We start from the raw sequence: 15,430 nt of genomic DNA on the forward strand, positions 1-15,430 counted from the left end.
GCAAGTAGATAAATACTGGTGGGAAGGCAAACGGTGTTTCCGTGCGCTGCTCTGGTTTCGCCAGAAGTGGCTTTGTCATGATCCAGAAGCTGTACGCCGGCTGCCTTGGCCAGTAAAGCGAGATGAGCGCCGCAACCCCAGAGTCGTCCGCAACTGGACCTAACAGTCAGGGGTCCATTTACCTTTTAAAATATGAAATACCTGGTTCAGCTTTGCTCCCATCCCACCCATACTATGGCAGGGGTGGGGAGCTTGTGGCCCCCAGAAGATGCTGGAGCCAATTAGAGTTGGGAGTGCAACAAGATTTGAAGGGACACCAGTTCCCCATCCTTGTGCCTCATGACCAGGAAGCAAAAAAGGCCCTCCAAATCTCCACCTGGTCCTCTGAGCTGTCTAGGCCACACTTTTCCCTGACCTGTAGTCACCCCACCCGGTATTTTTGCCAGGTTGGAAGGTGCCTTGAGCCATGCCAATGTCTCTTGCTTGTCCAGACGGAGGAAACAGAGGAACCAGCCTCTTGTCCAAAGGCAAAGTTGACATTTGTTGCTCCACAGGTGGAGCCTTCCTTGCCACTGAGCCTTCTGACGCGTGAGAGGGAAACCCATACCTGTTGAACATCGGCCTTTTGCACACCCCTTAAAACCGGGTCACGAAAGCTATGGTCCTCCAGGGGTGGGCTGCACTACAGCTCCCATCATCCCTGGCAGCCGGTCATGCTGGCTGGGGCTGATGGGAATTGGCGTCCCACATCATCTGGAGAGCCACAAGCTCCCAATCTCTATAAGCCACACTGTGTAGGCCAGGGTGTCTGGCTCTGTGCGAGACAAGCGGGCTGCAATTTGGTCCCTGGCAGGTACCTGCTGCGCATCATCCTGTGCAGGCAGGCAGGCACGGCGTCAGAATTCCTGGTGAAGGCAGAATCGAGGTCTCTGAGCTGCAGCCGGCCGACTGCCGTTAACTGGCTGCCTGCTCTGCCACACTGCTGCCAGTGGCCTCATTGGCGCCTTGCGACAGAGCCCAGCTGTGCTAAGGAGCCAGGCGCCCTCTGGTTCGCTGCCCCTTCTCGGCTTTCACAGAGGGACATGCCAGCACCGCCTCGCAGCTTGTCTTCTGCCCTCCTCTCCAGCCCAGCCGGATCACATGGGCAGAGCTGGATCACCTGTTGCAGAGGGCAGTGCTGGAAACAGGTGAGATTCTTCCAGCACTGGAAACAGGTGAGTGTCTGGCAGCTCGGGCAAAGCAGGAGGGAGCTTATGCACCTTTTAACTTTCCTGCAAGCAAGGCTTGCAGAAATTCCCTCTTTTATGCAACTATTAAAGGTGCAGGAGCCCTTGTCCTCTCTGTTCATCTAGCCGCCCAAGTTTTATTTGGATAATTTATATGCCACCTTTGCTCAAGTCACAGGGCAGTTTGCAGCAGGCAAAAAGATTTTAAAGGCTCCATTGAAAACACTTAACAAATTGCTAACAGCAGCAACCGGGTCTCTCCCAATGCCTGCTGAAAAAAAGATGTGTCTTAATGGCCGCTTAAAGTTATGAAGAGGTAGTGCCAGAAGCGCCTCAGTGGAGGGAGGGAGTTCCACATACAGGGGGCCACCACCAAAAAGGCCCTCTCCTGTCTTCGCCACAGATCTCATACAGAGGAGAAGGAAGAACCCTCTTGACAACCTCATCTGCCCAGGCAGGGCTGAACGGAAGAAGTGGACAATGGGAGACTGTAGTTCTGCCATGTGCTAGGGGTAGGCAGAAGGGAAGTCATGACCTACTGCAGGTTTTACGGCCAGAAGACAAATTATCAGCTCTCCCACCCCCTTGGCTCACTTTGACAGGTTATTCTCCCGTGAGATCTCTGAGTGATTTGCAGGAGACTGGCGAGAGTTTCGGACTGAATTGTATTAACATCAAAACCCACAAATTGGCTCTCCCCCAACTGGTGAAATGGGGGGGAAAGCAAAGCAGGGTGGAAATTTTGTTCATGGCAGGACTGTGAGTGCAATTAAAACCAATTCTCTGACATCTGTCCTTAGCGCCCTGGTCAGGAGATCCAGGAGTTCTGCTAAAGAAACCCAAAACAGATTTGACAAGCCTGAAAACTGCCCACCTTCTTTCTTTTTGTCCCACCACAAAACATGTAGCACAGGATTTTGAAGTGCTGCAATAACCTCCTAGCACAGGGGTTGTCAACTTGGCCCCTACTGCCCACTAGTGGATGTTTCAGGATTCTGGGTAGGCGGTAGGGGGTTCTACGGCATCTGGTGGGCAGTAAGGAAATATTACCATCAAGAAAGATGCATTAGTGGGCAGTAGGTATAAAAAGGTTGACTACCCCTGTCCTAGCAGATAGCATTATGGGCAGCGGCACCTCCTTGGGCAATTTTCAGCTCTCAAATATTGTTTATTGATGGATTGAGAGCTGCTTTGGGTTCCTCACCTGCGTGTGGTCCCCGACAGAGGCAGCAACATGCCGTCCTGCCTGCCACATCTATGGCTGAGGTTGGTTCCTGCCATGTACACAGGAGGTCCCAGATTGTAGCCCTGGCATCTCCCACTGCAGCTGGCATGGCGGACGTGTGACTCTCTCACTGCTGTTGGACTGCAGCTCACGTCAGTCCCAGCCAGCATGATGGGAACCGGAGTACAACCACATCTGGAGGGCCATTTATGTTCTGCATGCCCGTAGAAATTGCAGACGGGGACGAGGCCCAAAACAAAATGAGTACCTCAAATCATCCATGACCGAAAGCCCTTCCCATCAACACCACTTCTGAGAAAACTGGAGATCTTACTTAGTTACCAGCTACCAATTCTAATATATTTACAGCAGCTGAGGTCTTTTTCGAAACCAACAACTCTTCAAGGAGTAAAAAGAAAGACAGGTTACAAATGGTACATGGAATGGTGGTTTTTTTTTTTTCCTTCAACATTTTCCAACTATTTAGGACGGGGAAAAGAAGTTACAATGCTAGACTCCTTTTCATTTAGTTACATAAATAAAATTTTTATAAATATCTCTTTATAAACAATATATAAATAGCTTTACAACATAAATACATTTATGCGTGACATGAATGTACAAACAGCTTCCTCAGTCTCTGGGCGTGGAGCGGTCCTTTGTCGTGGGTGGGTTGTTGGTGTGTAGGATACATATATGTGTGTGTGTATATATTGGGTATGATAGGAAAAGAGCTTTTGGATTTCAAAAACAAACCCACCCCGGACGCCCCACCCTCACCACTAACACACCCCCCCCAAAAAATTGCTGGTTCTGCTACGAGTCCTCGTACCAATAGGATAAGCCCAGCCAAGCCTTTTTCGGGTGCCATCAACATTGACCCTTCATGACGGTGAGGAGATGGCCAAGATATGTCCTTGGGATGGGGAGATGGAATGCAGAATAACCCTCGTCAGTTCAAAGACCTGGAATGAGAAAAGAGGTGATGGATTAGGAACTTCCCAGATCATCTCTAGGTAGATAGGTTAAGAAGTAAGTTATACATCTATATATAGACAATGCTATTTTCCTAGAAAAAGAGGTGCTGGAGCGCACCGTTAACTTCTGGAGCTCACCACGAACTTCTACCTTGTTCTCTTAGAATGGGAATGGCACCCACCTGCCTCCTCTTTGGCTTCCTTCCCCCACCCTGACTGAAAGCAAATCCAGCTTTTCTGATGCAGCGCTACACATCTTCCAGTGGGCGCTGCGTGACGACAGCCTTACATTTCTCTGTATACAGGAAGATATGGTATCTAGTTTTGCATCTGTATGTAACTGTAAACGGGACACAGCGTATTAATCAAGAAAAGGTCGCAGGATAATACAAGAGCTTGTATCCAAGGTAGCGCTAAGTTAACTCTTATCTAGCGGTGTGCTTCCTCTACCGGGGAAATTTTTATCAGCAGCAGAACATCGCAGTGCAAGAGAGTGCATTCAGCAGGCTTCTGGCGCCGTTGCTGCACAATAGATTGTGTTAACCTGTTGTGCAAGGAGTTTCCGCTAGTGGAGCTGTTGCGTTGGGACTCCTTTGAAGCACAATATTATAATTCTAGCGGGCAGAGAACATTGGAACCAGCCCAATAGATCATTCATCAAAGCAGTACAAGACCACGACATAACAATATTAGGAGGATAAGAATGAAAGAAAGTCCCCTCAAGCTAAAGATTTTAAACCTGCCATTACCAAGGCGGCGTCTCACATGCTTAGGGGCTAGAAACTGAACAAGCGATCCTGTGCATGCACATGCCCGCAGCTGCATATAAAAGCAGAATAATTAGCAATAATTACACCAACTCATATCTATCGCAGTAGTTGAGACAATTAGCACAGAAAAGACATAGCAAAGACGTTTGACCATCTAAACGGAGGGTTCTTTGTTGGGTTGCCAAGTTGTGGGGCTAAGTGGGCAGGTTTAGGATCCGGTTTAAGTTCCCCCCCTCACTGGTCCCATTCCACTTTTGGGGGACTTAACACCAGCCTCAGCCTGAGCCCCTGCTGAGCAGGAATGAGCAAATTAGGCTGGTTTATCTTTGGCTCAGTCAGATATCCAGTGCATCTTAAACTGCTTAACCCAGCAGATCTTGCCATAGGATTGCCCCGCAAGAGATGTTCCTTTAAGTTGATTAATCATCTGCCTTGGAGCCACAGGAAGGCAGCCCGGCTACTTTGCTGCTCTTTTTGGAAGCTTCCTCTCTGGGGAAGGGCTGGCCAGTCCAAGCCCAGGTTAAATTCAAAGAAGCCTGCGAAGGGAGAGCAGGGGCAAGTCACTAGCTGGAGAAGCTACAGGGTCAGCCGGAAGATCTGCCCAGTCTTCCCAAGTATGCTGAGAAGTACCGTATTTTTTGCTCTATAAGACTCACCTTTTCCCTGCTAAAAAGTAAGGGGAAATGTGTGCGCGTCTTATGGGGCGAATGCAGGCTGCGCAGCTATCCCAGAAGCCAGAACAGCAAGAGGGATTGCTGCTTTCATTGTGCAGCGATCCCTCTTGCTGTTCTGGCTTCTGAGATTCAGAATATATTTTTTCTTGTTTTCCTTCTCCAAAAACTAGGTGTGTCTTGTGGTCTGGTGCGTCTTATAGAGCGAAAAATACGGTACATCTATCTATCTGTCTGTTACATGTATATCACAGCCTTTTGCCCAAGTGCGCAAAGTGGTGTGCATGGTTCTCCCCACCTTCTCCCATATTTTCTCCCCACAACAACCCTGTGGCATAGGACAGGCTGAGAGAATGAGACTGGCACCCAAGGTCACCGGGTGAGCTTTGTGGCCAAGTGGGGGTTTGAACCCCAGTCTCTCCCAGGTCTCGGCCCGACATTCTAACCACTATGTGGCACTGCCTCTTTTGCTCTAACCCAGGGGTCCCCAAACTAAGGTCTGCGGGCCGGATAAGGCCCGAGGGACTCGTTTATCCGGCCAGCAGTGACCCCCGCTGCCGCCGCCCGCTCTTACCAGCACTGCGCTGCGCGACTGCCCACTGAACACCAGAAATAGCTTGTGCGCATGCACAAGTGTTATTTGCGCATGCGCAAGCGTTATTTGCACATGCACAAGCGTTATTTCTGCTGCACATCCAGGTTGGAGGAGGCCCATGCACATGCACATAAGCTATTTCCGGTGCTCCTCTGACCCGGAAGTGCACCAGAAATAGCATGTGTGCACATAAGGGCACACACTCCCCCACCCTCCGGCCCGCCACATGATCGGCGCTGGAGACACCGGCCCGAGGTGCGGTAAGTTTGCTGACCCCTGCTCTAACCACTAGACGACCCTGGCTCTTGCGGCAACTGCGCCAACTGTTTCTAAGCATATAAATCAGCATAGGCACACATCCCGAAGCTCTGTGTCCTCTGGCAATGCTCTGGCACCCCCCCCCCATGTGTCTGTCTCCACATAAGAAAAACACAGCAAGGGGAGAGACTTGGAGCAGCCGAAACAGCATGGGGCGATCTGCAACCTCAGCTGCGCTTCTCTTCTCGAAATGAGCAAGTGAGAGCCACTCGCCCATCCATCTGTACCCTCATAATGAGCCCCTGGCCTGGGCGCTTTTCACGGTTTCCTAGTAAACCTGCTGCCGACGCCTGGGAATGCATATCTGCGCAAGAGGGCTGGAGGAGGGAGCCTGAGCTCCTGGCGGAGAGAGGGGCAGCTCTGGGGAAACCATCAATGTGGTGTTGTTTGCAGCCGGTGCTCTGCAGGAGCAGGGGAATTTGCCCCCGGCCCTGGGTTCAAAGGGGTCGTGCGAACAGCCCTAGCTGGAAAGGAACCTGTTGCTTGCACACCCTTCTCCCGGACCAGCAGCACAGACAGAGGGCTTCTCGGCTGCACAGCAGTTGTGGCTTGATAACTCTGCACACGGCAGATCCCATTGCATGGATGCCTCGCCATTTATGCTCAGAATCCTCTGCGGCTCTGAAGAGGAGGTGGACCCACTCGCTGTGATCCATCCCCAGTGGCTTCCCCCAGGAACCTGGGCTTTCCCCAAGCTGCAAGGAGACACCTTTGGCACTGGGCATTGATGGTTGGGTCCACAGGCTCTCTGGGGTAACTAGAGGAGAGGACCCCACTGCTGGAAAACCAGTTATCTCAAAGGCGTCAATGGCTGTGGCAAAAGACACCGGCCTTTGAATGAGCTGGGAGGCAGCGCTGATGGGCAGGGGAGTTCCTCCTGTCCATTACTACATAACCCAGTTATCAAACCAGTTGTTCCAGGAGCTGGCTGGGGTGCCCGTAGTCCCAGCTGTGCAGTCCCTGTGCCAGAGGAAACGTCTGGCTTGGGCTATGACCCCCCGTTTGTGGTGGGCATCCCTGTGGCCTTTAACCCTTGTGTTGAAGTTGCTGAGGTCCTGCCAAGCATTCTAGCAGGCTGCTGAAACCAGAATCTGTGCAGGATGAGCACTACTTTCCTCACACTGTCCCTCCACTGCCCCACCAAGGCTGCCAACTAGAGGAGGCAGCGGGTCTGGCTGGTCAAGCAGCTCCTCCAGAGCAAGGCCTGGGGCACCCTTTCAGCCAAGTGGGGCTGTTTGGCTGCCTCTCTGGGCCACTTGCCTGTTGGGATAGATGATCCTCTGTATCCCTTAAAGGTAAAGGGACCCCTGACCATTAGGTCTAGTCATGGCCGACTCTGGGGTTGCGGCACTCATCTCGCTTTATTGGCCGAGGGAGCCAGCGTACAGCTTCTGGGTCATGTGGCCAGCATGACTAAGCCACTTCTGGTGAACCAGAGCAGCGCACGGAAACGCCATTTACCTCCCCGCCAGAGTGGTACCTTTTTATCTACTTGTACTTTGATGTGCTTTCGAACTGCTAGGTTGGCAGGAGCAGGGACCGAGCAACGGGAGCTCACCCCGTCGCGGGGATTCGAACCGCCGACCTTCTGATGGGCAAGTCCTAGGCTCAGTGGTTTAACCCACAGCGCCACCCGCGTCCCTTACATCCCTTTCAACGCTGTAATTCTGTGATTCCCCACTAGCCAGCTCCCTGGCCTCGCCAGCCCCACTCTCAGACGAGGTGACTGTGGCCATGGATTCCCCTCATTTTCTGCACCATAGATACCACTGCTACTACTGCCCTCGCCTTCTGCAACCCTCCCATTCACAGGGATTGGATGCTGCAAGCGTTTCGGGCAGAGCGTCTGCCCAAACCTGGCACGTTCCTGTGGCCAGCTGGCAACCTCAAGAGATACTTGGACATGTCCCCCACAACCTGCTAGTCTCTCCTGCAGATCAGCTCCAGCTCATTTCAAAGGGAATCTGCACTAAACTTTGCAGTGAATTGTAATGGGCCCCTCCGCTACAGTTGGTCCCCCCCCCTCTTCAGAGACCACCACCTCACATGGCTTCAAGGCTTCAGAGCTCCGTCCGCTAACAGTGAACACCCCGGTTTAAAACAGCTCTGCTAAAACTTCGCTTCCTGTGCCCCGTGAACAGCATTCCCAAGACCACACAAATAGCCTGTGCAGGAAGTTCAGAGGGAATTCTAGCATCCTCGGTGCAAACAAATGTTCTGAGTGTGTAGTTAAACAATGGAACTCCCTGCCACTGGAAGCCACCGACCCAGGTAGCTTTAAAAGAGGGTGAGAGGGCGGAGTTTAGCTCAGTTGGTTGGGCATGAGTTGCTTAACCTCAGGGTTGTGGGTTTGAGCCCCATGCTGGGCAAAAGATTCCTTTCAGGGGGTTGGACCAGATGACCCCCGTGGTTCCTTCCAACTCTATGATTAATTTCAATGGGTTGGGGGGAAGCTGTGGGCACACGTCAGACACCTTTCCAAACCTCTGCCCAGCTGGATCTTCACTGGGGAAGGGGCTGTATGACATGGGGAGGCTGGTACATTGGGGAAAGTGGGGCCCTGCCCTCAGACAGCCCTTACCTGCCCCTCTTCCTTCTTACAACCAGACTGAGTTGGCTCTGCCGCCACCTACTGGCGGCCTCCCTGACTTCTACCCTACCGGTCGCAATGGGCACCAGCCACCACTGTGTATGACAACCTTGACACTGGCCCATACGCTGTCTGGAACTGGGCCTCGCCAGCCTCCTATTTTAGGTTTCGGCTCTCAGCAGGTGCCTTAGCCATCTTTGCTATGCCGGCGGCAGGCAGGAGGCTCTCTGCAAGGCAGCACGGGGGATGTATAAATACATAAGGAGCCCTCCCAAAAAAATACCCTTTGGATTGTTTGAAGGCCTAACTATAGGAATAACTATAATTATTCGCAGCGCCTAATTTGAGAGGAAGCAGGTGTGAGCCAAATCTGAGGGCTGTCTTCAGGAAAAACAGCGCTCTGCTCCATGCATGTGGGGGGCTGGCCAGTTTTGGATCTGAGGCATTACTCACTGCTCCACACCCCAAACCCTCACTGTTTCAACCTCCAAGCAAAATATTTAGTTATTTTGTGGTCTGCCTCTCGGACCCCTGCAGATAATTTATGCACTTGCCTATAAGGAATAATTTGCTCAGATGTTCTCCTTCAATGCCCCAAAATTATTATACACACTCACATCAAAGGGGTGGATTTGGGGACAGTGCACCAGTCTTGTGGAAATAGTGTTGGGGCTACATTGTGTAAGCCTTTTTAAAAAGAAAAATAGTCCCCTGTTCAAATCTCACATTTACCAAGAACCTGCTATGTGGCCTTAGCTAAGCTTCTATATTTTGGCATCATTCCTGCCTCCAAAGTGGGAACAAGAACCCTGGCCTAACTTAAAGGCTGGTTTTCAATATTATCCGGACATGAAAAGTGCTTTGAGAACTCAAAAGCGCCACATAAATGTTAGATTTATGGCAAATTAATGCAAGAGACGGGTGAGGTAGGAGAGCTGCGGGTGGGAGGGGAATCACATCCGGCAACCAAGGAGGCTTAGTTTGGTCAGAATCAAGTAAACACTTCCAGAATTAGTTACAGGTAGGGAGCCGTGTTGGTTCGCTGTAGTCGAAACAAAGAAACAAAAATTCCTTCCAGTAGCACCTTAGAGACTAACTAAGTTTGTTATTGGTATGAGCTTTCGTGGGCATGCACACTTCTTCAGATACACATATTCTTCAGGTATGAGCTTTTGTGTGCATGCACAGTTCTGTGTATCTGTGCATGCACATGAAAGCTCATACCAATAACAAACTTAGTTGGTCTCTAAGATGCTACTGGAAGGAATTTTTTTCCAGAATTAACTTTCAATATATTACTTCCAGTCAACGAACCACCATAGCTGCTAGATGGCCATGAAAATTTGTGTCCCAGGCTTTTTGGACTCGTCTACCCATGTGCTGTCTGAAACCAAAGCGGCACATTGGTTGCCAGATGTGAAATAGATGGGCATTATTTCCAGCTCTCCTACCTCACTAGAGGACTAGCCAGAGTGACTAGGTTCTACCTCCACAGCTGCAGGCAGCAGTGCTTTCAAAGAATAGTTTGTCTGCATTCAAGCACAAGGGAAACGCTCCCTTCCTGTGGTTTCCAGAAACTGGTATTCGGAAGCATATCTGCCTCTGAACATGGAGGCAGCGCATAACCATTGTGGCTAGTAGCCTTCAATAGCCCTCTCCTCATGAAATTGTCCAACCCTCTCTCACATTTAGGTTGGTGCCAGCACCAGATTGAGAGCTGTGTGGGCAGTTCTGCTGTGCAGGGCACTGTGCAGGGCACCGACCAATTGAGAAGATCCATTTGGGGGTGCCAAATGTTGGCCTCGCACAGGGCGCTATATTAGGAAAGATGACCAAAGAGTCTACACCAGTTGGTGGCCATTGCCAATGGCGGACCTCTCAAATTTCAGTGGCGCCCTGCGCATTGCCATGCCTGAGGTTCCGTGCCAGGGGTGCCAACTTGAATAAAATATTGGGGGGAAGTTCCATTGTGCAGAACTGATTACATGACGCAGTGCGTGCGCACCATTTGAATGACAATGTCCTTCAACTTTGGGGCAGCCTGGCCCACTCAAATATTTTAGGGGATGGGTGAAGACCCCCATGTCACCAGGGAGTTTGCTCCCAGGCTCCGTGCCCAGTGCAGCAGAGCTGGGAGCGCTCCTCTAAATTCTCCTCTGATATCACTGCCTCCTGTGGAAAGGAGTTCTGTAGATTAACTACGGGCTGCGAGAAGAAGGAAGGGGAGAACCACGTGCGCCCCCTCGAGCTACTGGGAGGAAAAGGTGGGGTACAAGTGAAACAGACAGACAGACGGACAAGGAGGGGGTTTGAGGCGCTGAAGGTTAGAGCGCTCTCACTTTTGCGCCGTCTCGGCTTGGGATGGACGGCAGCGCGCGCTGTCTACTTACCGCCGCTAGGTGTCGCCCGCAGGCCGCCCTCGACGGCTCAGCAGCCCAGGCCGCTAATGGTGCCGATGCGGTCCAGCTTGAGGCCGAAGCAGCTCTTGGAGGAGCCCTTCTTGGAGGGGTTTTTGAAGCGCCGCGACCCTCCGCCGCCGCCGCCTCCTCCTCCGCCGGCGTGGTGCTCCGGGTGCGCCCCCCGCGCCCAGGTGGCCCGCGACTGCTTGGTGTCGGTGCGCAGGTCCCGCATGAGCCTCGACGACGACGACGACGAGCCTTTGCCCTTCTGCTGCGACGAGGAGCCCTGCTTTCCGCCGCCGCTCCGCGCACCGCCCGCCGCGGGCCCCGACGACGCCTCCAGCAGCTCCGCCAGTTCGCGCCCCAGCGCCGCCAAGCTGCCCGACGGACCCTGCGCGGAGGAAGCGAGATAGAGGGGTGAGCGGGGTGCTGGATGGGGGTGCAAGTGGAGGGAAGGAGGGGCAGAGCAGCCCCACTGTAGCAGCAGAAAATAACAGCCCAGATGGTTTCTCCACTCGGCTCAGCCTCACCGCCCCCTCGAGGAACCTCGGATTGCCCAGGGCTGCGGGGAGAGCGATGGCAGGAGGAGGAGGCTGGGTCGGTGCGGGTGAGAACGGGGCTCCCATCAGGACGCACTTGCGCACCCCAACAGGAGGAGATTCCTGCCATCCCAGGGAGTCCCCTCGAGGAATATCCCCCGTCCTGAGGACTGGGAGGACTGGCGGGGGCGGTGAATTGTGCGGGTGGCATCGGGACCTCCTTCCCATTTGTCAAGCCCACCTCGCCACCTCAGCCTCAGGCCAAGAGGACTGTCCGGGTCACAAGTTTATTCGGGGAGAAGGAAGAGAAACGACAACGCGGAGTAGGAGTGGGAGAGGGCTGGAGGGGCGAGGAGGAAAAGCCGGTCGGAAGAGGTTTTTCTTTGGGATCAGATCTCCCCAGATCAGACCTCCCCGACCCGATACAAAGTAGCCTAGAGTTTCACTTGGGAGAATGGTTCATGGAATCGCAGAGTTGGAAGGGACCCCGAGGGCATCCAGTCCAACCCTCAGCGATGCAGGAATCACAGCGCCTGCTTGGCCGGTGAAGAGAAATGGGGGTCTCCTCCAGGAAAGCTCCCCCTCTTCCTTTTCTCTCTCCTCCGCCAGAGACAAGGACCCCCTCACCATTTCCACTATCTCCACAAGAACACCCACTTTTGGTCCCCCTTCAGCGCTTCCCCTCCGAAGGCGCGCGCGGGCGCCCGTGGGTCTCCCAGCTCCCCGCCCCGTCTGCTTCTCCTTCTAGGGGGTGTCAGATCTTCCGCTCTATTTCCCTAGCGCCTCACCCCAAGGAGAGGCTCCTCTCCGCGGGCACGGAGCTCGGAAGCCGCCCCGTCGCCGCTTGCCTGGGCGCTCTCCCCTCTCCCTCTCAGCACCACGGGGCGATGGAGAGCAGCCGGCGGCAGCTGGAGTCGCCGACCCACATACCCGGCCCGAAAGGAGGACGGCGGAGAGAGTGAGGGGCGTCCCTCTCATTCAGCCCTTCCTGCCCCACTCCCAGCAGAAGCCACCCCGGGCTGGACCGTCCGCCCCGTCGGGGATGCAAGAGGCAGGGGTACGCGGGCGAGAGGGATCCCGCTTCTATAGCCGGCGACCCAGGCAAGAGCGCGCCCGCTGACTCCAGAAAGTTATCCGGACGTCAGCTCTGCCCGTCAACCGGCTTTAAGGCAGGAGACGACAGCCACTCTTTCAGCCAACCACCCCAGAAAGCGGGGCAACTTAATCCGGATTAAGGTTTCTATGAGGACTCCGGCAGACCTCGCTTCTGTTCCTCTCCAGCCACCTCTCCTCACCTCATCCCGAATCTACCCGTCCATCTATTCTTTCCCTCCTAGTCCCGAAGCTTCCAGGGATCGCCCCTGACGGAGAGGCAGCCCGGGACCTTTCCCGTCGAATCTCCCCGCGCCGCCTTACCTTCTGCAGGTTCTGGGGAGCCGGCTTCGCCTCCAGCGCCAGGGCGAGCAGGGCGAGGAAGAGTCCGCAAGCCACGACGTGAGAGATGTACATCCTGGACCGGGTGTCGGGAGAAGAGAAGGGGAGAAGGGGAAGGAGCAGAAGAGCGCGGGAAGGAGACTCGGGAGGCGGCAGGACGGGAGTCCCCTCGACGGCAAGGCGAGCGCAGCGGCGGAGGATCGAGGGCCGGCGAGGCGCGCAGGCTGCAGGCTGTGTCCGAGGGCGGCGCGTCTGCAGACTAACCTCTCGCTCTCCTTCGACGGCCAGAACCGATTGTAGCGCCGGGATGGCCCTCGGCCCTTTATAACCAACCTGCGGGGTGATGTCATCCTCCGCCTCACTCGCGCGCGCGCGGGGCAGGGGGGGGGGGGGGGAGGTGAAAGAGAAGCCGCGATCCCGGAGGTGGATTTCGCGCTTCTCACTCGATGGGGCGCACGGGGATTCTCGCTGGACGGAGAGCCTTTGGGTTACTAACCTGCAGCGCGTGGTTAGTAGAATAGAATGGACGGGTGTTTGTGTGCATGGAATACGAGTCGTGGAGGTGAAACGGCCGCGCGCGGGGGGACTTTAGGGAGCAGACAGGCGCGTGGTGGTGCGCTCTGCAGAGATGCCCCCCCCCCTCAGCACCTGTAGGCTTGCAACGCGTGGGAGGTCAGCACCGAAGACCCCGCACAGACTAGTGCAAACTTGTAATCTCTCTCACAGACACGTGTCATCATCACAGGCGTACACGTGTCTCTCCCGAAATAACGCTGCTGCTTCTTACCTCCACATTGGTGGAGGTTGATTTAAGTGAGTGGGGGGGGGGTTGTTTGATTTTTAGACTTAGGAGGATGGGACACCCCCAAACACACATCAGATCGAAGCGTGCGCAAAGTTCTTCTCTTCGGACTTTCGTCTGAAAGCTCACGGGTGAACCATTTTGAAACGGAGTCTCGGGGCGGCAAAATTTGTCAGCTAGACCTGTCGCTTTGGGCGCTTGGGCTCCGAAGGCGGCAGCTTGGATTGGCCTTTCGGGGATCCGGGAGAGAAGGCGGTGAGGTCCCCTCCGCTGCTAACCGAGAAAGAGCTGGCGAGGCTGGGAGTTCACCCGCGAAAAGCCTCCCGCGCGAGAGACGCGTGAGACAGGCAGGTTGCTGAAGACCTGGCAGCCGAAACTCAGCACGCAAAGTTAGGTATGCAAGCAAGCAAGAAGGCAAGCAGCAGCCGTGTGTATCTAACAAGCAAGCCCACGTACCAATGCTTGGGGAGCTGGTGTTGGATTTCCACGCCTGATTGTGTACATACACACATGCACACGCATCTATCTATATCTATCATCTATCTATCATCTATCTATCTATCTATCTATCTATCTATCTATCTATCTATCTATCATCTATCTATCTCTATCTATCTATCTATCTATCTATCTATCTATCTATCTATCTATCTATCATCTATCTATCTATCTATCTATCTATCATCTATCTATCTATCTATCTATCTATCTATCTATCTATCTCTATCTATCATCTATATCTATCTATCATCTATCTATCTATCTATCTATCTATCTATCTATCTATCTATCATCTCTATCATCTATCTATCTATCTATCTATCTATCTATCTATCTATCTATCATCTATCTATCTATCATCTATCTATCTATCTCTATCTATCTATCTATATCATCTATCTATCTATCTATCTATCTATCTATCTATCTATCTATCTATTTATCTATCTATCTATCATCTCCCCTATATTTAGGGGAGTGAGGTATGAGGGTCTTGTGGCATTTCTGTGCCTGTGTGTCCACACCCAGTGGTGGGAGAGGGGTTTAAAGGATCTCTCCCTCCTCCACAGATACAAAAGCATAACTGGATTGACTCTCCCGTCCTCATTTTCTTCTTGCTACTCTCTCTCCAGATTTGGGTTAGGGCTGCAGGGGGCGGGGGATCTAACCCCTTCCTCTGGGTCTCTTCTGGCCGTGATCCGAATTGTCCCATTTCATGACTGCTATGGGGAGGATCAGTCGCTGCTGCCACGGAGCTGCTGCTTGATTTCCACTCCCCACTTTGCTCTCCCGGCAGGACACCTTCCAGCCCCTCACATAAAGACACCACCTCTCCCCATCAGAATTAACACACACTTCAAAGGTTCCGTTATAAGCTGGTTTGAGACTTTAGCCATCGCCTAAAATGGGCAGCAGAATGAAAGTGGATTTGCAACATTAGAGGAAAACGGGATGGGGAGGGCAGAGGAAAACAAGCAACCAATGTTATCATTTCATTTGCTAATCGATTGAAATCACCCACTGCTTTGACATCTTCCCCCACCTCTTCACCTCCCTTTACCTGCACTTAGAATGATACCTGATTTCCCCACCCTTTATTCTGCCGGACCTTGTCACCTTGGAGTCCACTTTATCTGACAAAACACGACAGCAGATTCTCTGCGTGTGTCTTTTAGGGTGTATGACTATAAGACCCATTGGCAGACCAACTCTGCAGTACAAAGATGCCTGCAAACATGAGATGTCTGCAAACTTGCAGGTGTCCACAGTGCCTAGAGACAGACAAAATAACAAAAAAAGAATCCTTCCAGTAGCACCTTAGAGACCAACTAAGTTAGTTATGGAAGTGAGAGCTGGACCATCAAGAAGGCTGATCGCCGAAGA

At 52.9% G+C, this 15,430-nt stretch overlaps 1 protein-coding gene across 1 annotated transcript; it reads right to left on the minus strand.

Annotated features, from left to right (window-relative positions):
- Nucleotides 1-2,886: 2,886 nt before the first annotated feature.
- On the minus strand, nucleotides 2,887-13,055 carry NPPC (natriuretic peptide C). Its single transcript, XM_028731805.2, has 3 exons — nucleotides 12,727-13,055; nucleotides 10,763-11,162; nucleotides 2,887-3,416 (listed from the first exon to the last, which is right to left on the minus strand). The coding sequence occupies exons 1-2, from the start codon at nucleotides 12,817-12,819 to the stop codon at nucleotides 10,800-10,802; spliced, it is 456 nt and encodes a 151-aa protein (XP_028587638.2). The 5' UTR covers nucleotides 12,820-13,055; the 3' UTR covers nucleotides 2,887-3,416; nucleotides 10,763-10,799.
- Between the last annotated feature and the right edge of the window lie 2,375 nt (nucleotides 13,056-15,430).

Source organism: Podarcis muralis, chromosome 6 (genome assembly GCF_964188315.1).
Source record: "Podarcis muralis chromosome 6, rPodMur119.hap1.1, whole genome shotgun sequence".
NCBI lineage: Eukaryota > Metazoa > Chordata > Lepidosauria > Squamata > Lacertidae > Podarcis > Podarcis muralis.

What these genes read in the sequence shown, in the direction of transcription:
- NPPC (XM_028731805.2), bottom strand. Translation starts at nt 12,819, where the DNA reads ATGTACATCTCTCACGTCGTGGCTTGCGGACTCTTCCTCGCCCTGCTC. An exon ending in CTCCCCAGAACCTGCAGAAG is followed by an intron (nt 11,163 to 12,726) that starts GTAAGGCGGCGC and finishes TCCTCCGCGCAG; the next exon opens with GGTCCGTCGGGCAGCTTGGC.